This window comes from Somniosus microcephalus, chromosome 12, assembly GCF_052327205.1.
Source record: "Somniosus microcephalus isolate GS21.2 chromosome 12, FLI_Smic_1.0, whole genome shotgun sequence".
Lineage (NCBI taxonomy): Eukaryota > Metazoa > Chordata > Chondrichthyes > Squaliformes > Somniosidae > Somniosus > Somniosus microcephalus.
The window spans coordinates 75,827,669-75,854,349 of record NC_140998.1 but is presented as its reverse complement, the minus strand read 5'-3'; the positions used below and the strand labels follow the sequence as shown (position 1 = coordinate 75,854,349).

The 26,681-nt window shown below is 50.2% G+C and overlaps 1 protein-coding gene across 1 annotated transcript in view; it reads left to right on the top strand.

Annotated features, from left to right (window-relative positions):
* The window catches only part of pygl (phosphorylase, glycogen, liver), a 228,092-nt gene that overhangs the window by 107,834 nt on the left and 93,577 nt on the right, over positions 1 to 26,681 (top strand). Inside the window, exon 9 of the mRNA XM_086003162.1 lies at positions 24,760 to 24,852. Coding sequence (XP_085859288.1) covers positions 24,760 to 24,852 — 93 coding nt within the window. The remainder of the gene's footprint in view (positions 1 to 24,759; positions 24,853 to 26,681) is intronic.

Sequence of the window (26,681 nt, the reverse complement as noted above, 5' to 3'; positions counted from 1 at the left end):
GACCCCGAACAAGCAGCAAGAACGCGCAATGGGCTTTGCGATGATAGCGGGCTTCCCCATGGTGCAAGGCGCCATTGACTGCACGCATGTGGCTTTGCATGCGCCGCAAGAGAATGCCGAGGATTTCCGCATCCGAAAGGGCTTCCATTCCTTAAACGTTCAATTGGTCTGTGACCACAGACAGCTGATACTCGCTGTCAATGCCCACTTTCCTGGCAGCGCCACGATGCCTTCATCCTGCCCCAGACTTCTGTGGCAGACCTTTTCCAGGCACCGCATCACCCAGGAGGTTGGCTTCTCGGGGACAAGGGATATCGTCTGTGCACCTGGCTGATGACACCGCTCCGTACGCCCAGCACCCCTGCTGAGCTACGATACAACGAGAGCCATCAAGCTACCAGGAACATCGTTGAGCACACAATCGGCGTGCTCAAGCAACGGTTCCGCTGTCTGGACCATTCTGGAGGAGACCTTCAGTACTCGCCTGAGCGAGTCTCACACTTCGTTGTTGTGTGCTGCATGCTGCATAACCTTGCATTCCTCAGGACCCAGCCAATGCCACCAGGCATTGGAGCACCAGCAGAGGAGGAGGAGGAAGATGAGGAGGATGATCAGCAGCAGCACCAAGGCGGGAGGGAGGCACACAATGTACAAAGTGGAAGGGCCGTCCATCGAAGGCTCATAGCAAGTCGCTTCTAGGCCCCCTCTAAGGAAATGGCTTCTGCCATTCAAACAACCTGAATGAAACCATCCCGCAGCCCCTAAGCCGGTCAAGGCAACAATGATTGCAAAGTCCATACATGTACATTTTGAATACAGACACTTCTTTATTTGAAAAACTAATAGAAAAAACACAAAAAAAAACAGTCATTAACATAACCGGCTCTCACAAACTGGAGACAATGTCCAAAACAGTTAGAAAAATTTGACCACGAACCTCGGCCTTTAATAAAACAATGAAAAACATTTTGTCACACCTCCTACTTTTTGCCCTTCAAGGGTGATCTCCTTCCCTTGCGAAATTCCCCCCTTCCCACCCTGCAGCTCCTCTGTAATGGGACCCCAGTGGCTGGAGCAAGGCTGGAGGAAGGCTGCTGATTGTCACAAACTGAGACTGCAGATGCCCTTGAAGGACGGCCTGGACCAGCTCTGGGCCTGGAGGGCCCGGCTGCTGACTGCACCAACTCTGCATGGGCGGCAGCAGTCTGTCCTACAGGTGGTGGCAACTGCAGTGGAGAAGTGCCAGTGGTGGCAGCATGAATGCTGTCATCTTGAGAGAGGACAGCAACTCCCTGCTCGACCGACACACTGGCACTCCCACAGGGCAGCACTTCAGCATCCGGAGCAATCTGATGGAGCACAGATTGCTGGCCTGCTGCGGCGCGGTGAGAGCCCTGGGGAAATGTGCCCAATCCAGCGAGGGTGGCAGCAGTCAGTGCTCGCGTGGCCTCAATCTGCGTCTGCATGAGACCAGCCACTGACTGCATTGCAGCACTAAGCATTTGCGTGGCAGCCGCCTGTGCTACACCGAAGTGCTCCACACTCCTTGCCAGTGATTCAGTGGATTCGGGCACCCTTGCCACTGCAGCCATGAGCTCAGTGTGCCTGTGCTCTGCCTGGGCGCTCATTTCAGTGAGGACCCGCTCCTCCTCTGCGTCCAGTGCAGCAGGACTCAAAGCCATACTCTCCCTCCGGGGAGAAGGCCCCCGAGCTTCCCTACCCCCATCGCGTTGCTGCAGCCTGCTGGGTCCTGGAGCTTCACCCTCATCAGACCATTCCCCCCTACTCCCCTCCAGGGAAGGTGTGTTCCCAGTGTGGACATGGGCTGCCTCGGTAGTGTCAGGGCGAGGCTGGTTCTGGACCCAAGTGCAGACAGACGAGGCGAGAAGCAGGTATGCAGTCTTAAATAAAAGTACTTTACTAGAATCACACAGGTAAACAGTTACAAACATAGGAGCTCAAGACAAGCTGCACTAGGCAAATGGCTTGTCAAGACTGAGCACAGAGGGAAGAAACCACAGAACTTAAATACAAGCAAAAACAGGTGAAACCAATAAACCTGATAAAAGGCAGTTAAGTAAACTAGTAACAATTTAGCAAAAGGAAACAAACAAGTGAAGGTGCCATCTAGGGGTTACTGAGGGAACTAACCGGCACCCTCACAGGACCCCCTCCCCTAGGAATGGCTCCTGACATTCCTCCTGGACGATCAGGGTGGCGACGGCGAAAATCCCTGATGAGTTCAGGATCCAAAATGTCCTGGACCGGAACCCAGGAATGCTCTTCAGGACCATAACCCTCCCAGTCGACCAGGTATTGAATGCTCCTCCTAACCCGGCGACTATCAAGGAGGTGACGGATAGTGTAGGCTTGCTGACCGTCAATCACGCAGGGCGGGGGGGGAGGTCTGGAAGCAGGAACCAAGGGACTGGTAAGTACCGGCTTGAGGTGAGAGACGTGGAACGTGGGATATATCTTCATCGACCGAGGAAGGAGGAGCCGGTAGGCCTCAGGGTTTACTTTTTCCAAAATCCTAAAAGGTCCAATGAACCGGGGAGCCAACTTGCAGGACTCCACATGGAGCGGAAGATTCCGGGTAGACAGCCAGACCTTCTGTCCGGTCCGGAACCGAGGAGCTGGGCGGCGGTGTCGGTCAGCCTGCACTTTCTGCCGAGAAGAAGCGAGCTGCAAGGCGGATCGGACCCTCCTTCAGGTACGGCGGCAGCGTTGGACGAACTCCTGGGCAGCCGGGACTCCTACCTCCCTCTCCTGTTCAGGGAAGAGTGGCGGTTGGAAGCCATATCGACATTCGAAAGGTGAGAGGCCAGTGGAGGAGCTCTGAAGGATATTGTGCGCGTACTCCTCCCAGACCAGATACTTGCTCCAGGTGGAAGGATTGGAGGACACAAAGCTTCTTAGCACCCTCTCCAGATCTTGGTTGGTTCTCTCAGTCTGGCCGTTAGACTGTGGGTGGAACCCAGAGGAGAGACTGACGGAAGCGCCCAGGAGGGAACAAAAAGCCTTCCAGAACCTGGATGAGAACTGGGGACCACGGTCAGAGACGACATCCAGGAGCAAGCCATGGAGGCGGAAGACATGCTGGACAACCAGCTGGGCAGTCTGTCTGGCAGAGGGCAGCTTGACAAGAGGGACAAAGTGAGCAGCCTTGGAAAAGCGATTGACCACAACTAGGATGGTAGTGAATCCCTCAGATGGAGGTAGCCCGGTGATGAAATCCAGGGCGATATGAGACCAGGGACGGCTGGGGATGTGCAAGGGATGCAGGAGACCAAGCGGAGGTTGTTGGGATGTCTTGTTCTGGGCACAGACGGGACAAGCAGGTCTCGGCTTCAATAGAGGGCCACCAGAACCTCCTCTTAAGGAACTCGAGAGTCCGACGGATCCCAGGATGACCAGTCAATCGAGAAGAGTGCCCCCATTGAAGGACCTGGGCGCGCACCTGACTGGGAACATAAAGGCTATGAGGAGGGCCTCCTCCAGGGTCAGCCTCCTGACATTGGGCCCCTCGCACCACAGTCTCAATCTCCCATGCGACGGGAGCAACGATGCAGGAACTGGGGATGATAGGTTCCGGGGTCCGGTCCTTTTCCGAGGGGTCAAACTGGCGAGAAAGGGCATCCGGTTTGAGGTTCTTAGACCCTGGGCGGTAAGACAGGAGAAAGTTGAACCGGTTAAAGAAGAGAGCCCACCTGGCCTGCTGAGGGTTGAGGCGCTTGGCGTCCTGGATATATGTCAGATTTTTATGGTTGGTCCAGACGACAAAAGGATGCTCTGCTCCCTCCAACCAGTGTCTCCACTCCTCCAAGGCCAACTTAACTACCAAGAGCTCCCTGTTGCCGACATCGTAGTTACTCTCTGCTGGCTTCAGGCGACGGGAAAAGAAGGCACAGGGATGTAGCTTTTGGTCCTTAGGGGAGCGCTGGGACAGGACAGCCCCGACTCCAATATCCGAGGCATCCACCTCTACGATAAAGGGCAGGGTGGGGTCAGGGTGTACCAGAATGGGAGCAGAGGTGAAGCGTTGTTTGAGCTCCTGGAAGGCCCGTTCCGCTTCAGAAGACCAACTGAACCGTAAAGACGAGCCCTTGGTCAATGATGAGAGGGAGGCGGCAAGGGAGCTGAAGTTGCGGATGAAGCGTCTGTAAAAGTTGGCGAATCCCAGGAACCGCTGAACCTGCTTAACCGACGTGGGACGCGGCCAGTTCAAGACGGCTTGAACCTTGCTAGGATCCATCTGGACGCCTCCACCGGAAATGACGTAGCCCAGGAAGGTGACCTTAGAGACGTGGAATTCACATTTCTCGGATTTGACAAAGAGACGGTTCTCCAAAAGCCTCTGCAGAACCTGTCTGACGTGTTGGACATGCTGCTGGGGGGACTTTGAGAAGATGAGAATGTCATCCAAATAAACAAACACGAACTGTTTCAGCAGGTCCCGGAGCACGTCATTGACCAGAGCTTGGAAGACAGCAAGAGCGTTAGTGAGACCAAAGGGCATGATGAGGTATTCCCAGTGACCGCTAGGGGTGATAAAGGCAGTCTTCCATTCATCCCCCTCCCTAATGCGGACCAGGTTGTACGTGTTGCGGAGGTCAAGTTTGGAGAAGATGGTAGCTCCCTGCAGCTGCTCAAACGCTGAAGACATCAAAGGGAGAGGATAGCGGTTCTTAATGGTAATTTTGTTAAGCCCCCGATAGTCTATGCAAGGCCTGAGACCACCATCCTTCTTCTTTACAAAAAAGAAGCCAGCACCCGCTGGGGAGGTGGAAGGGTGAATGAAACCTGTAGCGAGGGCTTCCTTGATGTATTCTTCCATGGAAACATTCTCAGGGCCAGAGAGAGAGTAGAGCCGACCCCAAGGGGGGCTAGTGCCAGGCAGGAGATCAATGGCGCAGTCGTAGGTCCGGTGTGGGGGGAGTGTAGTGGACCGCCTCTTACTAAACACAGCATGGAGGTCCAAATATTCAGGGGGCACATGAGCAAGGTCCAGCTGATCAGCTGGCTCAGGAGAGGAGGGACGGGGCAGACTAGGGAAGACCTTAAGACAGTTGGCTAGACATGAAGGACCCCACTCCAGCACAGTCCCGGTAGTCCAGTCAATGTGAGGGTTGTGAAGAGAGAGCCATGGATGCCCAAGAACGAGAGGGAGCTCAGGTGAATCGATAAGGTGAAACTGCAGCAACTCTTGATGTCTCTCCCCTACTTGGACATGTAATACTCCAGTGATATGATGAATACGCCCAGAACCAAGGGACCTGCCGTCGAGGGCGGTGACTTGTAAAGGCTTGTCAAGGCGGGAGAAAGGAATTTTCAGGCTGCGCACAAGGGTGGCATTGATAAAACAGCCAGCGGCCCCGGAGTCAATAAACGCCTGGAGATTGTACTGTTGTCCCTCCCAAGAGAGACGAGCGGGAAGCAGGGTTTGGAAGACAGAAGGGGTAGGAGAAGGGATTTGATCTGTCCGTATTTTCCCAATCCTCCTGGCTTTTTCCTGAAGCTCAGGGCATGTGTCTCTGAGATGGCCAGACAGGCCACAGTAAAGACAACGCCCCTCTCTCAATCTCCTCTGTCTCTCAAACTGGGAGAGCCGAGTTCTGCTGAGTTGCATAGGTTCCTCTTCGGCGCTAACAGGTGGACTCGGGGGTACTTGGAAACTCTTGGTCAGATTCGAAACACCGGAAGATCTCACCTCTGTGGAAGTAGTGAATCTCCTCTCTCTACCATGCTCCCGGAGGCGGTTATCCACTCTGATGGCAAGGGAGATGAGCGTGTCAAGGTCCTCCGGAACCTCTCTGGACGCCAGTTCATCTTTGATAGATTCGGAGAGGCCATGAAGAAACGTGGAGAGAAGGGCCTCGGTGTTCCAGCGGCTCTCCGCAGCGAGTGTGCGGAACTCAATGGCGAAGTCGGCTACGCTGCAGTTGCCCTGGTGGAGATTCAAAAGTCTCTTAGCTGCCTCCCGTCCACTCACAGGATGGTCAAAGACTTTGCTCATCTCTTCGACGAAAAGGAGAATGTCCGAGCAGACGAAAGATTGCTGCTCCCAGATAGCGGTAGCCCAGGCGAGAGCTTTTCCCGAGAATAGTGATATGATGAACGCTACCTTAGAGCGGGGTGATAGGAACATGGAAGGTTGGAGTTCAAAAACTAGGAAGCACTGGGTCAAGAAGCCGCGACACTTGCCCGGATGACCGTCATAACGCTCTGGCGCGGGTAGGCGAGGCTCTCGGTGAGTCTGGAGATCGGCGACCGGTGGGGTAGCACCCAAAGGAACTGATTGAGGAGGAACATCCTGAGCAGAAGCCACAGCAGCTGGGTGTTGAATGGTCTGAGTCCACGTATCTACCTTGTCCAAAATGCTTTGGAGAAGTTGCTCAAGGCGGCCGAGGAAAACACCTTGATGGGAGAGAATAGAACGAAGTTCCTCCATCACTGCTGGGTCCATACTGGCTCAGTCTTGCTGTCAGGGCGAGGCTGGTTCTGGACCCAAGTGCAGACAGACGAGGTGAGAAGCAGGTATGCAGTCTTAAATAAAAGTACTTTACTAGAATCACACAGGTAAACAGTTACAAACATAGGAGCTCAAGACAAGCTACCACTAGGCAAATGGCTTGTCAAGACTGAGCACAGAGGGAAGAAACCACAGAACTTAAATACAAGCAAAAACAGGTGAAACCAATAAACCTGATAAAAGGCAGTTAAGTAAACTAGTAACAATTTAGCAAAAGGAAACAAACAAGTGAAGGTGCCATCTAGGGGTTACTGAGGGAACTAACCGGCACCCTCACAGGTAGAGGGTGGCGCTGATGCTCCGACTTCCTCTTCCTCCTCGCCTTCAGCTTCACTCCCACTGGCAGCTTGAGGGCCCGTCTCCTCACCTGGTGAATCACCATCTGAAAGCAGGGAGGTACAAGAGTGGCTTTAGCGTGAGGACAGGGTGGCAGCAAGGGAGGCATGAATGCAGCGATTTAGTGATTTGGATTGAAAGTGTCAAAGGCTGTTGTTGTGAGGAACAAGTGGAAGGAGAGAGGACAAAAAGGTGATGACCTTACCATTGCTGTCCAGAACGGGGTCGGCGTCTCCAGTGACGACGGGACCAATCACCCGACTTGCCACAATCCTGTGGACGCGTTCCTCAAGATCGCTGAGGGGTTGCAGCTGAGGCCGCCCTCCACCAGCCCGTTGTTGCTGTCTCCTATTATGAGACAGCTTGGCCTGCAAAAAAAAGGAAGTCGTCTGAGTAAATATGCAGCCATGGTCTTGCCTGAAATGCCTCCCATGGTTGAATAGCCCTTACTGTATGCAGCCATGGTCTTGCCTGAAATGCCTCCCATGGTTGAATAGCCCTTACTGTATGCAGCCATGGTCTTGCCTGAAATGCCTCCCATGGTTGAATAGCCCTTACTGTATGCAGCCATGGTCTTGCCTGAAATGCCTCCCATGGTTGAATAGCCCTTACTGTATGCAGCCATGGTCTTGCCTGAAATGCCTCCCATGGTTGAATAGCCCTTACTGTATGCAAAGTGTGGAATGTGCGTGTGTGTTTGATGAAAGTGTCATAGGTGTTGGATGAGTGTTGGGCATTGGGGCTTTTAAGACCCTCTGGCCATAAAGTGAGGTTGAGATGGAGGGATGGAGAGGTTTTGAAAAAAAGGCACTCACCCTGACGACCCGAGTGAGGTCGTTGAACTTTTTCCTACATTGGATATGGGTCCTAGGCACCATGCTGCTTGAGGAGACTCTCTGAGCCACCTCCCTCCACACTCTTCTGTACTCGCGTGGCAAAGGCCTCCTGCCACTCTCTGGGTGCAGAATGGATCTTCTGTGCTCCACCGCGCCAACCAGGGTCTCCAAGGCCCGCTCGCAGAAGCGCTGTGCTCGCTCCCTGGCCCTTTCCATAGTGTTTGGCTGCTGGATTTAGCCACAGGTCTGCCCAGGCCAAGATTCAAGGCTCCAATGAGCAGGGTGTGGCTGCAGAGCAAGATCGACCTTCCCCTTTAAGAACTGACCGGCGCCAGTGTGTCTGTGTTCAATCGCTAACTGACAGCACCTGCGCTGCGCCCGCCCTCTGAGGTAGTGCCTTGCTTCTCGGCCTTAGTGCCTTAAGAGAGGTATGTAGCGCCTGATTTAGCGCTCCAATCACCTTCAGGGGCGATAAAAGCCAAGTTTGATGTCGGAGGCGATAATTAGCGCCAGGTGCTAAACTTTGCGCTCCACCAATAATGGCGCCCCATTTGGGGCGATACCAAATTTTTCCCCCAGAGATTTTGAGAGAGAGAAAGAGAGACTTCTGCATTGAGTCAACGCTGTGTGATGTAGTTTTGGCTTCTGACCATAACTTTGCAGGTACTTTGGTTTTTGACCTTCATTACTTTGATTGCCAAGAGACTATGGGGGCTGCACTAATTGGGGGCATCATCCTGCGCCAGCAGATTCGGAGGCCAGAGAGACGCAGAGAAAGAGTAGCAATCATGGCCAGACGGAGGAGGACCAACAGGCCCCTGTACAGGAGACCTTACCCTCCCAGGGTATTTCGCCAACAATTCTCATACATTAATATGTCTGAGGAGCAGTATTTGCGAAGACTGCAGCAAGGAGGTGGTCACTGAGCTCTGCCACCTGCTGCAGCCAGATCTGCAGCCTCAACTGAGGAGCAGGACATCTCTGTCGGTGGCAGTGAAGATAACAGTGGCTCTCAACTTTTATGCCACCAGCTCATTTCAATCAGCTACTAGGGCCATCGCCAATATCTCCCAGTTCGCAGTCCATTGCTGCATCTGTCAGGTCACAAATGCCCTCTATAAAAGGAGACGAGAGTACATCTCTTTCCCCGTGACCCCGGACAAGCAGCATGAACGCGCTATGGGCTTTACGAGGATAGCGAGCTTCCCCTTGGTGCAGGGCGCCATTGACTGCACGCATGTGGCTTTGCGAGCTCCGCATGAGAATGCAGAGGATTTCCGCAACCAAAAGGGGTTCCATTCCTTAAATGTGCAGTTGGTCTGTGACCACAGACAGCTGATACTCGCTATCAATGCCTGTTATCCTGGCAGCAGCCACGATGCATACATCCTGCACCAGACTACTGTGGCAGAACTTTTCCAGGCACCGCATCACCCAGGTGGTTGGCTTCTCGGGGACAAGGGATATCCACTGTGCACCTGGCTGATGACACCGCTACATACGCCCAACAATGCGGTACAACGAGAGCCATCAAGCTACCAAGAACATCGTTGAGCACACAATCGGCGTGCTCAAGCAACGGTTCTGCTGTCTGGACCATTCTGGAGGAGCCCTGCAGTACTCGCCTGAGCAAGTCTCCCACTTCGTTGTTGTGTGCTGCAGGCTGCATAACCTGGCAATCCTCAGGACCCAGCCAATGCCACCAGGTCTTGGAGCACCACCAGAGGAGGAGGAGGAGGAGGATGATCATCAGCAGCACCAAGGCAGGAGGGAGGCCCACAATGTAGAAACTGGAAGGGCTGCCCATCAACGGCTGATAGCAAGCCGTTTCTAGGCCCCTGCTGAGGAAATGGCTTCTGCCATTGAAAACAACATGAATGAAACCAACCCACAACCTCTAAGCCAGCCAAGGCAGTAATGATTGCAAAGACCAAACATGTACATTTTGAATACAAAAACGTATTTATTTTACAAACTCTGTGTGTGTCATTTCCTCATGACAAACTAATAGAAAGAAACACAAAAAAACAGTCACTAACATAACTGGTTCTCACAACCTGGAGATAATGTCCTAAACACTAAACAAAAGTTTGACCACGAACCTCGACCTTTAATAAAAAAATGACCAACATTTTGTCACACCTCCTACTTTTTGCCCTTCGAGGGTGGTCTCCTTCCCTTGCGCACTTCCCCCCTTTCCACCCTACTGCTCCTCCGTAATGGGACCCCAGTGGCTGCAGCAAGGCTGGTGGAAGGCTGCTGATTGTCAGAACCTGAGACTGCAGATGCCCTTGAAGAACGACCTCGATCAGCTCTGGGACTGGAGGGCCCGGCTGCAGACTGCGCCAATTTTGCATGGGCGGCAGCAGGCTGTCCTACAGGTGGTGGCAAGTGCAGTGGAGAAGTGACAGTGGTGGCAGCAGGAACGCTGTCATCTTTAGAGAGGACAGCAACTCCCTGCTCGACCGACACACTGGCACTTCCATGAGGCAGCACTTCAGCATCCGGAGCAATCTGCTGGAGCACAGATTGCTGGCCTGCTGTGGCGCGGTGAGAGCCCCGGGGAAATGTGTCCAAACCAGCGAGGATGGCAGCAGTCAGTGCTCGCGTGGCCTCAATCTGAGTCTGCATGAGAGCAGTCAGAGATGGGGTCATGGCAGCCAGTGACTGAATTGCAGCACTAAACATTTGCACGGCATCCGCCTGTGCTACAGCGAAGTGCTCCACACTCCTTACCAGTGATTCAATGCATTCGGGCACCCTTCCCACTGCACCCATGAGCTCAGTGTGCATGTCCACCACCTGGGTGTTCATTTCAGCGGTCAGCCACTCCTCCACTGCGTCCAGTGCAGTAGGACTCGCTGGCATACTCTACCTCCGGGGAGAAGGCCCCCGAGCTTCCCTACCCCCATCGCTTTGCTGCAGCCCGCTGGGTCCTGGAGCTTCACCCTCATCAGGCCATTCCCCCCTGCTCCCCTCCAGGGAAGGCGTGTTCCCAGTGTGGGCATGGGCTTCCTCGGCAGAAGGTGGCGCTGATGCTCCGGCTTCATCTTTCTCCTCGCCTGCAGCTTCACTCCCACTGGCAGCTTCAGGGCCCATCTCCTCAGCTGGTGAATCACCATCTGAAAGCAGAGTGGTACAAGAATGGCTTTAATGTGAGGACAGGGTGGCAGTAAGGGACAAATGAGTGCAGCGATTTAGTAAGTTGGATTGAACGTGTCAAAGGCTGGTGTTCTGAGGGACAAGTGGAAGGAGAGAGGACAAAAAGGTGATGACCTTACCATTGCTGTCCAGAACGGGGTCGGCTTCTCCAGTGGCGACGGGACCGATCACCCGGCTTGCCACAATCCTGTGGACGTGCTCCTCAAGATCACTGAGGGGTTGCAGCTGAGGCCGCCGTCCACCCTTCCGTTGCTGCTGTCTCCTATTATGAGATAGCTTGGCCTGCAAGAAAAAGGATGGCGCCTGAGTAAATATACAGCCATGGTCTTGCCTGATGTGCCTCCCATAGGTGAATAGCCCTTACTGTATGCAGCCATGGTCTTGCCTGATGTGCCTCCCATAGGTGAATAGCCCTTACTGTATGCAAAGTGTGGAATGTGCGTTTGTGTTTCATGAGAGGGCCATAGGTGTTGGATGAGTGTTGGGCATTGGGGTTTTAAGATCCTCTGGCCATAGAGTGAGGTTGAGATGGAAGGATGGAGAGGTATTGAAAAAAAGCCACTCACCCTGACGACCCGAGTGAGGTCGTTGAACTTTTTTCTACATTGTATATGGGCCCTGGGCACCATGCTCCTGGAGGAGATGCTCTGTGCCATCTCCCTCCACACTCTTCTGTAATCGCGCGGCAAAGGCCTCCTGCCACTCTCTGGGTACAGTATTGATCTTCTGCACTCCACCGCGTCAACCAGAGCCTCCAAGGCCTGCTTGCTGAAGCGCTGTGCTCATTCCCTGGCCCTCTCCATAGTCCTTGGCTGCAAGATTTAGGCCGAGATTCAAGGCTCCAATGAGGAGGGTGTGGCTGGAGAGCAAGAGCGACCCTCCCCTTTAAGAACTGTCTGGCGCCAGTGTGTCTGTGTTCCATGGCTAACTGACAGCACCTGCGCTGCACCCGCGCTCTGAGTTAGCGCCTTGCTCCTCAGCCTTTGCGCCTTAAGAGAGGTGTGTAGCGCCTGATTTAGTGCTCCAATCACCTCCAGGGGTGATAAAAGCCAAGTTTTCCGTCGGAGGCGATAATTAGCGCCAGGCGCTAAACTTTGCGCACGGCCGATAATCGCGGCCCAAACGGGGCGATACTGAATTTTTCCCCCTATGTCTCTTCTCTAGGTGTTCTAAGTTTACCATAAAAAACGGCAGGTGCGTTTTACTTGATGTCATTTTTATGAAGGCAGATGTTTGTGCTTCTTTACGAAGTGTAAATTAGAACACCTTAACCAGGGTGAACCATTGTCTTGTTCCGAAAGCTCAGCCTACCGAAGCCTTTAACCTTCTCTTTCAATAAGGTTATTGATTCAGTGGCAACAGCTATCTTATCTCTATAGCCAGAATCCTTTCACAGCTTCTTCATGGTTGGGTTTCTGGATTTCCAGACCCAGTCTGTCATGTTTTAATAAGGCCAGAATCCTTTCACAGACTGAATCGGTTCTACGGCTCATTCCCTCACAGCCTGAGGCTTCCCTCCTCGCGATTTACCACTCCACCAATTTTCATGTCATCTGTGAACTTACTGATCATACCTCCTCCATTCATATCTAAATCATTAATGTACACTACAATCAGCAAAGAACCCAGCACCGATCCCTGCGGTACACCACTGGACACAGGCTTCCAGCCACAAAAACAACCTTCGACCTTCACCCTCTGCCTCCTGACACTAACCAATTTTGGATCCAATGTGCCAAATTGCCCTGGATCCCATGGGCTCTTACCTTCTTGATCAGTCCCCAATGTGGGACTTTATCAAAAGCCTTACTGAAGTCCATGTAGACTACATCAACTGCACTACCCTCATCCACACACCTAGACACCCCCTCGAAAAATTCAATCAAATTGGTTAGACATGATCTCCCCCTGACAAAGCCATGCTGACTATCCTTGATTAATCCCTGCCTCTCCAAGTGGAGACTAATTCTGTCCCTCAGAATTTTTTCCAATAATTTCCCTACCACTGATGTTAGACTCACTGGCCTGTGATTCCCTGGTTTATCCCTACTACCCTTCTTGAATAATGATGAAGCAGCATGTGGGCTACTGCCTGGGAGGTGGGCTGTAGGTAAGAAGTCGAAGCGCTGTGAATGGAGTCCCCACTTCCATGATCCATTGCAGAAATATTAAATAATTACTTTGCTTCAGTATTTACCAGGGAGATAGAACAAGTGGACATGACATTGGATCATGAAATTAGTAGTGAAATAACTGCATTTAAAATAAAAAGAGAAGATATATTAAATAAACTAATCAAACTCAAAGAGGAAAGAACCCAGGCCAGATGGAGTACATCCGCGCATTTTAAAACAATCTAGGGAAGAGATAACAGAGGCATTACTAGACGTATTTACTAATCCATTAGAAAAAGGTGTAGTGCCAAAGGACTGGCAGATAGCTAACATAATACCTATATTTAAGAAGGGAGATAGAACATGTCCAGGGAACTATAGACCTGTCAGCATAACATTGGTAGTAGGAAAATAATGGAATCCCTACTAAAGGAGAAAATACAAGAACATCAAGAAGCCAAAAATATAATAATGAATAGTCAGCATGGATTTCAAAAGGGAAAGTCTTGCTTGACCAACCTCATTGAATTTATTGAAGAGGTAACAGAGCGACTAGACAAAGGTAATGCAGTAGATGTAATTTATCTATATTTTCAAAAGGCCTTCGATAAGGTACCACATAATAGACTAATGAATAAGATCAGAGAATGCGGAGTTGGAACAAGTATCAGAATGGATAGCTAGCTGGCTTCAAGACAGGAAGCAGAGAGCAGGAGTAAAAGGTAGCTATTCACAGTGGCAGAAGGTGGGTAGTGATATTCCACAGGAATCAGTGCTGGGACCACTGTTGTTCACAATTTATATTAATGATTTAGGCCTAGAAATTCAGTGGCCTGCGCCACCAGTTTGCGCCCAAAGAGGGCTTTTGCGCCACTGTGCAAACCTACCGCGATATTTAGCGGGGCGCTAATGGCGGCGTTAGCCATTAGCGCTGCGCCGCCACCGATGACGTCATCGGTATGCGCAGCGCCCCACTATCGCCCCACTGGCCATATTTAGTTGCTGCCGCCTCCCCCGCGCCGGCCGCAAACAGCGACCGGTACACGGGGCCTACCTGTGCCGGTAGTGGGGAGAGTTAAGGTGGAGGTGCGGCCGGCCGCTTTTTCGGCGGCCGCCTGCCCGCACCTCCTTCCCCGGCCTCCTACACCACCCCCCCCGCGGCATTGCCGGCTGTTTCCAGAGAGCCCGGCATTTCTCCTTGGTGCCGTGCTCATTTGCCGGCACTCGCGAGCAGGCACCTCCCCCTTAAGAATGAGAGGAAGGCCTGCAGTACCGCAGGCTGCCGTGCCGCAGCGGGTGGCGCTGCGGCACTTTACACGCCGATATTCAGTTTCAGCGCCCCAAGCGGGGCGCCGAAACCCTTGTTTAGCGGCCGGCTTCCACTTGGGACGCTGAAACTGAATTTCCCGCTGGCGCAAGTGGCTCCGCGCGCAGCGGTAATTCTGGCGCCCAGGCGAGCTGGGCGCCCCAAACTGAATTTCTAGGCCTCAGACTTTGGAATCAAAAACACAATTTCTAAATTTACGGATGACATCAAATTGGGGGGGATAGTTAATACTGAGGAGGACTGCTAGAAATTACAGGAAGATATTAATAAACTTGCAGAATGGGCATATAATTAGCAAATGAAATTCAACACAGATAAATGTGAGGTATTACATTTTGGTAGGAAGAATAGGGAGATCACTTATTACTTTGAGGGTGTGAGTCTGGGTGGGGTACAGGAGCAAACGGATCTCGGACTACAAATATACAAAATCACTAAATGTAGCAACACAGGTTAACAAGCAAACCAGGCACAAGGGTTTATTTCTAGAGGGATAGAATTGAAAATTGGTGAAGTTATGCTAAACTTGTATCGAACCTTGGTTAGACCACACTTGGAGTACTTTGTGCAATTCTGGTCGCCATATTATAAAAAGGATATAGAAGCACTGGAGAGTGCAGAGAAGATTTAGAAGAATGATACCAGAAATGCAAGGGTATACCTATCAGGAAAGGATGAACAGACTGGGTCTCTTTTCGCTTGAAAAAAGAAGGCTGAGGGGTGATCTAATAGGTTTTTAAAATTATGAAAGGTTTTAATAGAGTTGATATAGAAAGAGTGTTTCCACTTGTGGGGAAGAGCACAACTAGAGGCCATCAATATAATATAGTCAACAAGAAATCAAATACGGAATTCAGAAGAAACTTCTTTACCCAGAGAGTGGTGAGAATGTGGAACTCGCTACCACAGGGAGTAGTTGAGGCAAATAGTATAGTGTGGCGGAGCCACCAAAGGACTCAGATCGTTTGTATGTAATTCCTTTAACAACATGTTAGCTACAGCCTGAGTCTGTATCTTTATGTATGCTGTTTAACTGTACAGAGCGTGGTTACTTTAACAGCGCGGCTAAAACGTGATGACGTCACGCCGTTCATCACGTGATTCTCCACCGGCGGGAAAACGTGATGACGTCATGACGTCAGCCACGGGACTGCCAGATCAGTCCTCGTGGAGCCTCCAAAGAGAGCAGACCTACATTCGATGTTATCCTGCAGTTTCTTGTTAAAACCTGTTTGTTTCATTAAAGTTCATTTTGTTTGATCGCCTGAGTAGAACTCAGTCTTTTAGTTAGGAACTCACGTTCCTACATTGGTGACGCCGACTTTCGTGAACGGTTTTCGCGGAAGATCTTCAGCATGGAAACGAACGCCGTGACTCTGAAACTGCCACAGTTCTGGGAGCAACAACCGGCCGCGTGGTTTATCCAGTCTGAAGCCCAGTTCGCCATCAGGAACATCGTCGCGGATCAGACCCGTTATTACTACATGGTCTCCGCCCTCGATAGCGCCACTGCCTCGCGGATCGTCAGCCTCCTCGGTAGTCCTCCTACTGACAGCAAGTATGATACGCTAAAGGCGCGGTTGCTACAAGTCTTCGGGCTCTCGAAGTCAGAAGGCGCTCGCCGGCTCCTCGCTATGCCTGGCCTCGGGGACTCCAAACCGTCCGAGCTCATGAGCCAAATGCTCACGCTCTTAGGTGCCGAACCGGAATGCTTCCTCTTCCGGGAGCTATTCTTCTGCCAACTGCCGGAGCAGGTGCAGGCTACCCTAGCCCAGTCCGAGGTGACAGACTGCGCTGAGCTTGCTGCCGAAGCAGATAAGATTTTCACTGTAACCCAGCAGTGCTGCGCAGCCACAAGACGCCCATCCCCCACAGACGAGGCTCCAGCTCCTCTCGCAGCAGGATGGTGCTCCTACCACGCCTGTTTTGGCACGAAAGCACGACGCTGCTGCTCTCCCTGCAGCTTTTTGCCAAAAAAAACCAAAACTCCTGCAGCGTTCCTGGTGAAGGCGGACCAGGTCTAACGGGCGCTCCGCAGCTGCGATGTCCATCGGATCTTCGGGGAAACTTCTTTACATCACCGATTCCCTATCGGGTCGACGTTTCCTTTGTGACACCGGGGCGCAGTGTAGCATCCTACCTGTGTTGAATCTCGATATGCAAGCTGGGGACCACGGTTTCTCCCTCGTGGCGGCTAATGGTGCAGCCATTCGAACTTTCTGAAAGCAGCGGGTCCAAGTGTGTTTCGGCGGTCAGCGCTTCCATTGGGAATTCGTCATGGCCACGGTCTCGCAGGCCATCCTAGGGGCGGATTTTCTGTGTGCCAACGGCCTCCTCGTCGATGTCCGGCACCACCGGTTGATCAACGCGGCCACCTTCCACTCGATTCCGTGCCACCACGGTACCGCCGTGTCGCGCTCTATCGCCTGCGCTTTCCCATCGCCGGATGACTTCACTCGGCTCCTCGGGGAGTTCCCGGAGCTGACCAGGCCCACTTTCTCCTCCTCGGCCACGAAGCATGGTGTTGAACATCATATCACCACTACTGGCTCCCCGGTTTATGCACGGGCTGGAAGGCTTGAACCCGGCAAGCTCGCGGCTGCGAAAGCAGAGTTCGACACAATGGAGCAACTTGGGATTATTCACCGGTCGAATAGTCCCTGGTCTTCACCTCTCCACATCGTTCCGAAACTGGGCGGCGGCTGGCGGCCATGCGGTGACTACCGATGCCTGAACGACGCCACTACTCCTGATCGGTACCCAATCCCGCATATTCAGGATTTCTTGGCCAATTTGGCGGGAAATTCTATCTTTTCAAAAGTCGACCTCATCCGGGGGTATCACCAGGTTCCCGTGCACCCGCAAGACGTCCCGAAAACTGCAGTCATCACCCCTTTCGGCCTTTTTGAGTTCCTGCGCATGCCGTTTGGCTTGAAGAACACGGCACAGGCTTTCCAGCGCTTGATGGACTCCGTGCTCCAAGACCTAAACTTCATCTTCGTCTACCTCGACGACATTCTCATCACCACCGCTAGCAAGGAAGAGCACATCTGCCATTTGCATACCCTCTTTAGATGCCTCAGTCAGCACGGTTTGATCATCAACCCGGCCAAGTGCCAGTTCGGACTGCAGCGGATCGATTTCTTGGGACACCGCATAACATCAGACGGTGCCATCCCCTTACTGACGAAGGTGGAAGCTGTTACCTCTTTCCCACCAACCGTCAAGGTCCTGCAAGAGTCCCTGGGGATGGTCAATTTCTATCACCGGTTCGTCCCTAAGGCGGCTCAGCTTATGCAGCCTTTGTACAGGGCCCTCAAGGGCAAGTCCGGTAAGGATCCAATCAGCTGGACGGCCGAGATGGACCAGGTGTTCGTTAACACCAAGAGCGCCTTGGCCAATGCAACCATGCTGGCGCACCCACTTCCGGGTGCCACCATCGCCCTTACCACAGATGCATCAGACTACGCCATCGGCGCAGTGCAGGAGCAGTGGGTGAACGGCATGTGGCAACCACTGCCGTTTTTCAGCCGTCAACTACGGAAAAATGAAAGAAAATACAGCACCTTCGATCGGGAGTTGCTGGCCCTTTTTCTAGCCGTTCGCCATTTCCGGTTCTTATTAGAAGGACGTCCCTTCACGGCTTTTGTCGACCACAAGCCTCTAACGTTCGCCATGGCCAAGGCCGCTGAACCGTGGTCAGCTCGTCAACAACGTCACCTGACATTTATTTCTGAATTTACCACGGACATTCAACATGTGTCTGGTAAAGACAACCTGGTAGCGGATTGCCTCTCCCGCGCGACGGTCCATGCGGTTCACCTTGGGATTGACTACGCCCTCATGGCTGCGGATCAGGCCTCGGACCCGGAGGTACAATCATACAGAACCGTCCCCTCTAGTTTCCAAACGACCGACGTCAGTTTCCAGGCCGCAGGCACCACGCTCCTTTGCGACATCTCCATGGGCGTTCCCCGACCTATCGTGCCAGTCGCATGGCGCCAGAAGGTGTTTGACGCCATACACGGGTTGTCACACCCTGGTATGAAGGCTTCACAACGGCTAATGTCGGCGAAGTTCGTCTGGAAGGGTATGCACCTCGATGTCCGTGACTGGGCCAACACCTGTGTGGTCTGCCAGAAGGCCAAGGTGTAGCGTCATGTAAAAGCTCCAGTGGCTACGTTCGCTGTTTCGGAGCGTCGTTTCGACCACGTGCATGTGGACCTTGTGGGGCCACTTCCGCCTTCCCATGGTTATATGCATCTCCTCACCATGGTGGACCGCACCACTAGGTGGCCAGAGGCAATTCCTTTGGTTTCCACCACTTCGGCAGACGTCGCTAGAGCTTTCATCTCCTGTTGGGTTGCTCGTTTCGGGGTACCGGCAGACATCTCCTCCGATCGTGGGCCACAATTTTCTTCGGAGCTCTGGAACGCTGTGGCTCAGGGGCTCGGCACCAAACTTCATCGCACCACCGCCTATCATCCACAGGCGAACGGCCTGTGCGAGCGATTCCACAGGTCGCTTAAAGCCGCCCTACGGGCCAGTCTTCAAGGTGCGGGATGGGTGGACAGACTCCCATGGGTCCTTTTGGGTCTTTGTACGGTGCCCAAAGAAGACCTGCAATCGTCATCGGCATAACTCGTTTATGGCCAGCCGCTCCGAGTACCAGGGGATTTCCTCCCATCTCCCACAGAGCCATGGTCCACCTCCCAGCAACTCGTCAGCCACCAGGAAGCGGCCAGATGCTTCGCTCCGGTGCCTACATCAAATCACGGCCTACAGAGCTCCCACGTGCCAGCGGAGCTGAAGAACGCCGAGTACGTATTTATCCGACATGACGCTCACCGGGATCCGCTCAAGCCCCCTTACACTGGTCCTTTCCGTGTCATCGAATCTAGAGACAAATCCTTTTCGGTCGACATCGGAGGAAAAACGGATCACATTTCAGTGGACCAGTTGAAGCCGGCTCACTTGGACCTGGACCGCCCAGTCGTCATCGCTCAACCGCCGAAACGTGGCCGACCGCCCGCGACCGCTGTGTCAGTTCATCCACAGCCGCCCACCAGCTTGATCACACTCGCCACGCCAGCTCAACCACAACCGCCCGCCAGCTCGACCACCATCCATCAGCTTCCTCTGCAGGGTTACCGAAGTCGCTCGGACAGACTTGTCAGGCCTCCTCACTTTTGCTGTTAAAAACAATTCTGGGGGGGGGCGCATGTGGCGGAGCCACCAAAGGACTCAGATCGTTTGTATATAATTCCTTTAACAACATGTTAGCTACAGCCTGAGTCTGTATCTTTATGTATGCTGTTTAACTGTACAGAGCGTGGTTACTTTAACAGCGCGGCTAAAACGTGATGACGTCACGCCGTTCATCACGTGATTCTCCACTGGCGGGATGACGTGATGCCGTCAGCCACGGGACTGCCAGATCAGTCCTCGTGGAGCCTCCAAAGAGAGCAGACCTACATTCGATGTTATCCTGCAGTTTCTTGTTAAAACCTGTTTGTTTCATTAAAGTTTGTTTTGTTTGATCGCCTGAGGAGAACTCAGTCTTTTAGTTCCTACAATAGATGCATTTAAGGGGAAGCCAGGCAACTTCCTTTTCTGGCTCCCTTGTTAGCTGATATTGTTAATGGTTCTCTTTCCTTAGGTACTGTCTCCCTCTCCCTCAAACCTGCCATCATCACCCCTCTCCTCAAAAAACTAACCTTGATCCCTCCGTCCTTGCAAACTACTGCCCCATCTCCAACCTTCCTTTCCTATCCAAAGTCCTTGAACGTGTTGTCGCCTCCCAAATCCGTGCCCATCTTTCCTGCAATTACATGTTTGAATCCCTCCGATCAGGTTTCTGCCCCTTTGTGACTGTGATAAAGATAAACTATCCCTCCTCGTCCTTCTTGACTTGTCTGCAGCCTTTGACACGGTTGACCGCTCAATCCTTCTCCAACGCCTCTGCATCGTCATCCAGCTGGGTGGGACTGCACTCGCCTAGTTCCATTCTTATCTGTCTAATTGTAACCAGAGAATCACCTGCAACGGCTTCTCTTCCCGCTTCCGCATCGTTACCTCTGATGTCCCCCAAGGATCTATCCTTGGCCCCCTCCTATTTCTCATCTACATGCTGCCCCTTGGCGACATCATCCAAAAACACAGCGTCAGTTTCCACATGTACGCTGACGACACCCAGCTCTACCTCACTACCTCTTCTCTTGACCCCTCCACGGTGTCTAAATTGTCAGACTGCTTGTCCAACATATAGTTCTGGATGAGCAAAAATTTTCTCCAATTAAATATTGGGAAGACTGAGGCCATTGTTTTCGGTCCCTGCCACAAAATCCATTCCCTAGCCACTGACTCCATCCCTCTCCCTAATATCTGTCTGAGGCTGAACCACACTGTTCGCAACCTTGGTGTCATATTTGACCCTGAAATGAGCTTCCTACCACATATCCACAGCATAACAAAGTCCGCCTACTTCCACCACCGTAACATCGCCCGTCTCCGCCCTTGCCTCACCTCATCCGCTGCTGAAACTCTCATCATGCCTTTGTTACCTCTAGACTTGACTATTCCAACGCACTCCTGCCTGGCCTCCCCCGTTCCACCCTACGTAAACTCATCCAAAACTCGGCTGCCCATGTCCTAACTTGCACCAAGTCCCGTTCGCCCACCTCCCCTGTGCTCGCTGACCTACATTGGCTCCCGGTTAAGCAGCGCCTCGATTTCAAAATTCTCATCCTTGTTTTCAAATCCCTCCATGGCCTCGCCCTTTCCTATTTCTGTAATCTCCTTCAGCCCCACAACCCCCCGAGATATCTGCGCTCCTCTAATTCTGCCCTCTTGAGCATCCCTGATTATAATCACTCAACCTTTGATGGCCGTGCCTTCTATTGCCTAGGCCCTAAGCTCTGGAATTCCCTGCCTAAACCTCTCCGCCTCTCTACCGCTCTTTCCTCCTTTAAGATGCTCCTTAAAACCTACCTCTCTCACCAAGCTTTTGGTCACCTGCTCTATTTTATCCTTATGTGGCTCGGTGTCAAATTTTTTGTCTTAAAATATTCCTGTGCAGCGCCTTGGGATGTTTTACTATGTTAAAGGCGCAATATAAATACAAGTTGTTGTTGTTGTTGAGGCTAGATAACCGTATGAGGGAGAAGGGAATAGAGTGTTATGCTGATAGAGTTAGATGAGAAAAGGAGGTACGAGTGGAGCATAAATGCCAGCATGGACTGGTTGGGCTGAATGGCCTGTTTTTGTGCCGTACATCCTATGTAATCACTTTCGCCATCATCCATCTCATGGCCCAGCCGCACTTCACTGCTACCACTGTGCTGGAGAACACTTTGGTGCAGATCACTGCAGCCCTGAAAGGCCAAGGCTAAGGTATCTGGCAACCTTTTTAAGGTTGCAGACATGTTGGTATCCAGAGTCTGCACGGTGGTGTTGAAGGAGTGCATGGACTTATTTGATTGGAACGTATGACAGTCCATGGCGCTGGCCATGCTATCCATGGAAGAATGCATCATCTCAGTGGCCTGTGACATCACCCCCCTCATGCTTGAGGTGGACTCCTCCAGTCCCTCTGTAATCGTGTGAATTCGACTTTGAAGACCTGCCAGTGCATCTCCTTTTGCTGCTGACCAATGATTCGCCTCTTCATCAATGGCCCCTGAGGTACAGCATCTATGTCCAGCTGAGCAGAGCTTGGAGAGGGCTGTGCCCTTGGGCACGGACTCTCCACTGCTGTTCCTGTCTCCACCATTTGCTTTTGCTCACTTGTGAAGTATGATCACCAGGTGAAAACCCTTACTGGTCCCACCAAAGTGTGAGTATCTGAGCTGGTTCATGGACTGCATGATGCCTGTGATGATGCACCCTCAGAAGGACTCAGTGACGGCCCTGTGGGAGATAAAAGACATGAAATAGTCCTGGCAAGGTAAGAATATGTTGCAAGTTATCATTACGAAGCTGATCATATTTCACTCACTGTTGAAATCAAGTCAACATGACTGAGTGCTGTGTGACATGTGGGTGGCTTTGATTTAATTGTGTCACCAGGTAGCTGAGAGCTTCCTGTCTCCCCATGTCCAACAGCCAGCAACACTGAAACTCCACTGATCTCCAGTGCTGCCTCCTCTGCGCTTCTCCGCTGCGAGATGTTTAGAGGGCCCCCTCTGCTTCTCTCCCTCTCCCTGGTGTTTTTTTAAAATTCATTCATGAGATGTGGGTGTCGCTAGCAAGGCCAGCATTTATTATATATATTAATAGATATTAAGAAAAGCAGTGGTCCTAGTACCGACCCCTGGGAAAAAACCTTTTTTGAACAAGGGTGTAATATTTGCAATTCTGCAGCCCTCTGGCACCGCCCCCGTATCTAAGAAGGATTGGAAGATTATGGCCAGTACCTCCGCGATTTCCTCCTTAACCTCCCTCAGCATCCTAGGATGCATCCCATCCGGTCCTAGTGACTTATCAACTTTAAGTACCGACAGCCTTTCTAGCACCTCTTTATCCATTTTTATCTCATTCATTATCTCCACTACCTCCTCTTTCACTATGACTTTGGCAGCATCTTCTTCCTTGGTGAAGACAGAGGTAAAGTACTCAATTAGTACCTCAGCCATACCCTCTGCCTTCGTCTACCCTCTGCCTTCGTGTGTAGGTCTCCTTTTTGGTCCCGAATTGGCCCCACCCCTCCTCTTACTACCCGTTTATTATTTATATGCCTATAGAAGACTTTTGAATTCCCTTTTATGTTAGCTGCCATTCTATTCTCATACTCTCTCTTTGCCCTCTTATTTTCTTTTTCACTTCCCCCTCTGAAATTTCTATATTCAGCCTGATTCTCATTTGTATTCTCAACCTGACATCTGTCATACGCGCTCTTTTTTTGCTTCATCTTACTCGCTATCTCTTTCATCATCCAGGGAGCTCTGGCTTTAGTTGCCCTACCTTTCCCCCTCATGGGAATGTACCTCGACTGTACCCAAACCACCTTCTCTTGAAAGGCAGCCCATTGTTCAATTACAGTTTTACCTGCCATATATCAGTTCTGCACCTTGAATGAAAGCTGTTTGAACATGTGTCATATGTCGCAAGTTTAATCTGCACCAAGACTTTGCTGTCGTTGAAGAATGAATGAAGTACCTTTCTCAGCATAGTGCTGAAGAACTATGTCCAGTCTAAAATCGGTTTTGCACCATGACTGAAATGATCTGAAAGCCCTGTGTAAGTGTCAACGCAAACCATTTCTTTCACCAGGAATAATGCCTCATACACCGTCATCATTGAACAGTTTTAATGAGATAATTGTTTGCTACAATTCAATGCACTTTCTTTCCATCGTTTTCTAGTTTTTAAGAGTTTCACAAAATTTCAAAAAACATCTTTTGGAAAATCTTTAAATAACTCCATTAAATTTTAATCAAGGCCATTTAATCCAACCCTGACTTTTTTTAACCATTACTTAGTGTTGGGAATGTAAAAACATTTATGTAGTGATCAACATTTGTTTGGTTAGGACAGTTTCAATGGTGTTCTTGAACTTTTAGTCTGTTGCAACTATTGATGTTTTGCTTTGGTTGGCACCACTTGACAGTGTTAATTGCTTTCAACTTGCTAGTGAACCTGCTTGGCACTTAGCTGAAAAGATAATTGAGACATTGAGTAAGTGGAAGGAATTTAAGTATAGTAAGAAGATGCTGGAAATCTGAAATAAAAGCAGAAAATGTTGGAAACACGCAGCCGGTCAGGCAGCATCTGTGGAGAGAGGGTTAATGTTTCAGAACTGGAAGCTGTTACAGATGAATAGCTTTTAAGCAGGTACAGAGCCAGGGAATAGGGGACAAAAAGAAAAAAAGGAGAGACCTGTGATTGGATGGAGGGCAGAAGATGATTAAATAACAGAAGTGATGGTGTAAATTAAAAGGAGGATATAATATGAAATATATTACAGAAACAAAAGATGTGTCCAGAGGTTGCGTTAATGGTTATAGCAAAATAGCAGAGGGGGAGCAAAGCATGGAAAATCTGGTAAAGCTCCCCAGCCCAGAACTGTGGTGGAAGAAAGGCAGGTAGACACCAAGGTTGTAGACACCAAAGGTGCAGAGCAGCCCAACGCCGGTGTAACGATAGGGGATCCCCCATCCCAAGCACAAGCCCACACCTTCCCCATTCCCAGTTTCTCTGGTGCACCCCTTCTACATTACCAATACCTACTGTAGGAGAAAAAATGACAGCAACAGCTAAGGTCTAAAGTTGTTAAAGTCAATGTTAAGGCCAGAAGGCTAAAAAGTGCTGTTCCTAAATGGTAATGAACCCTTCCTAAGTCATTTGATGTATATTGTACACTGGCAATATAATTTTCTGCTTACAAGAGGTGAAATGAGAAATTAGCAGTTCAACATAATTTTATACTAATGAATCCCTTTATATTAATTGTAGGTGGCAATTCAGCTGAATGATACTCATCCTGCCTTGGCAATTCCTGAGTTAATGAGGATTTTAGTGGACATCGAGAATCTTGGTTGGGATCAGGTTAGACCATAACAGTTCCAAAATGCAAGACAACTGACCATAAAGTGGTCTTTTAAGCATCTTAATATATTTAATTGGATTCCAGTAGGAACATTTCCATACAGTTAAAACAGACTCCCCAATGGCTCATTTGGTAAAGACAGCAAAAGCAGGACTGGGAATTAAACATTGCAGGGTATAACATATAAAGAAAAGATAGAGAGGGAAAAAGGAGAGGTGGAGTAGCTGTACTTATTAGGGATAACCTAATGTCAGTAGAAAAAAGTGACGCAGTTATCAGCAAGACAAAAATAGAATCCATGTGAATAGAGATAAAAGTTAATAAAGGATCAAACACACTAATGGGGTAGTCTATAGACCACCTAATAGTGGAAGGGAGGTGGAGAAAGAGATATGCAAACAAATTAGGTAAATGTGTAAAAGACATAGAATAATAATCATGGGGGATTTCAACTACCCCGATATTAATTGGACAGAAGAGGTAGGTAAAGGAAATAAGGGAATGGAGTTCCTACAATGTGTATAAGACTCCTTTCTAACCCAGTATGTACAAAGCCCAACAAGGGAGGCTTCGCTATTGGATCTACTAATGGGAAATGAACCATAGCAGATAAGAGAGTTAAAAATAGGGGAATATCTAGGCAATAGTGACCATAATATAATTTAAGATAATAATTGAGAAAGACGTAAGTATGACGAAGACCAGGGTAATAGATTGGAGAAAAGCTGATTATGAGGGGCTGAGAATAAAACTTGGGAAAATAAAATGGATAATAATATTGACAAACTGACATAGAACAGCAATGGGAAACAATTAAAATGGTGTTCAACAGAGTCCAGGAAAAAAATATTCTGCTAAAAAACAAGAACAAGCTAAACAATAATGGATGAATAAAGCCATAAGGGAAAAATTGAGGGTAAGGAAAGAGCCATACATTAAGTACATGGACAGCATGATAAGGGAGAATACAAAGATATTAGGAGAGAAGTGAAAAAAACAATTAGGAAGGCAAAGAGGAACTATGAAATTAAATGATTAAGGAATATAAAACAAAATAGTAAAATATTTTACAGGCACATAAATACAAAAAGGAAGGTCGGAATGGGAATAGGGCCACTAAGGGATGGACAGGATAATACCTCAGGCAGCGATAGAGAGATGGCAGAAATATTAAATAATTACTTTGCTTCAGTATTTACCAGGGAGATAGAACAGGTGGACATGACATCGGATGATGAGATTAGTAATGCGATAACTGCATTTAAAATAAAACTAGGAGATATATTAAATAAACAAATGTAACTCAAAGAGGATAAAACCCCTGGTCAGGATGGATTACATCCGCGCATTTTAAAAGAATCTAGGGAGGAGATAGCAGAGGCATTACTACACATATTTAATAATTCGTTAGAAAAAGGTGTAGTGCCAGATGACTGGTGGACAGCTAATGTTATACCTATATTTAAGAAGGGAGATAGAACATGTCCAGGGAACTATAGACCAGTCAGCTTAACATCGGTGGTAGGAAAAATAATGGAATCCCTACTAAAGGAGAAAATAGAAGAACATTGGGAAACCAAAAATATAATAATGAATAGTCAGCATGGATGTCAAAAGGGAACGTCTTGCTTGACCAACCTCATTGAATTTTTTGAAGAGGTAACAGAGAGAGTAGACAAGGGTAATGCAGTAGGTGTAATTTATCTAGATTTTCAAAAGGCCTTCAATAAGGTACCACATAATAGACTAATGAATAATGAAATGCGGAGTCAGGGAACAAGTACCAGAATGGATAGCTAGCTGGCTTCAAGACAGAAGGCAGAGAGTA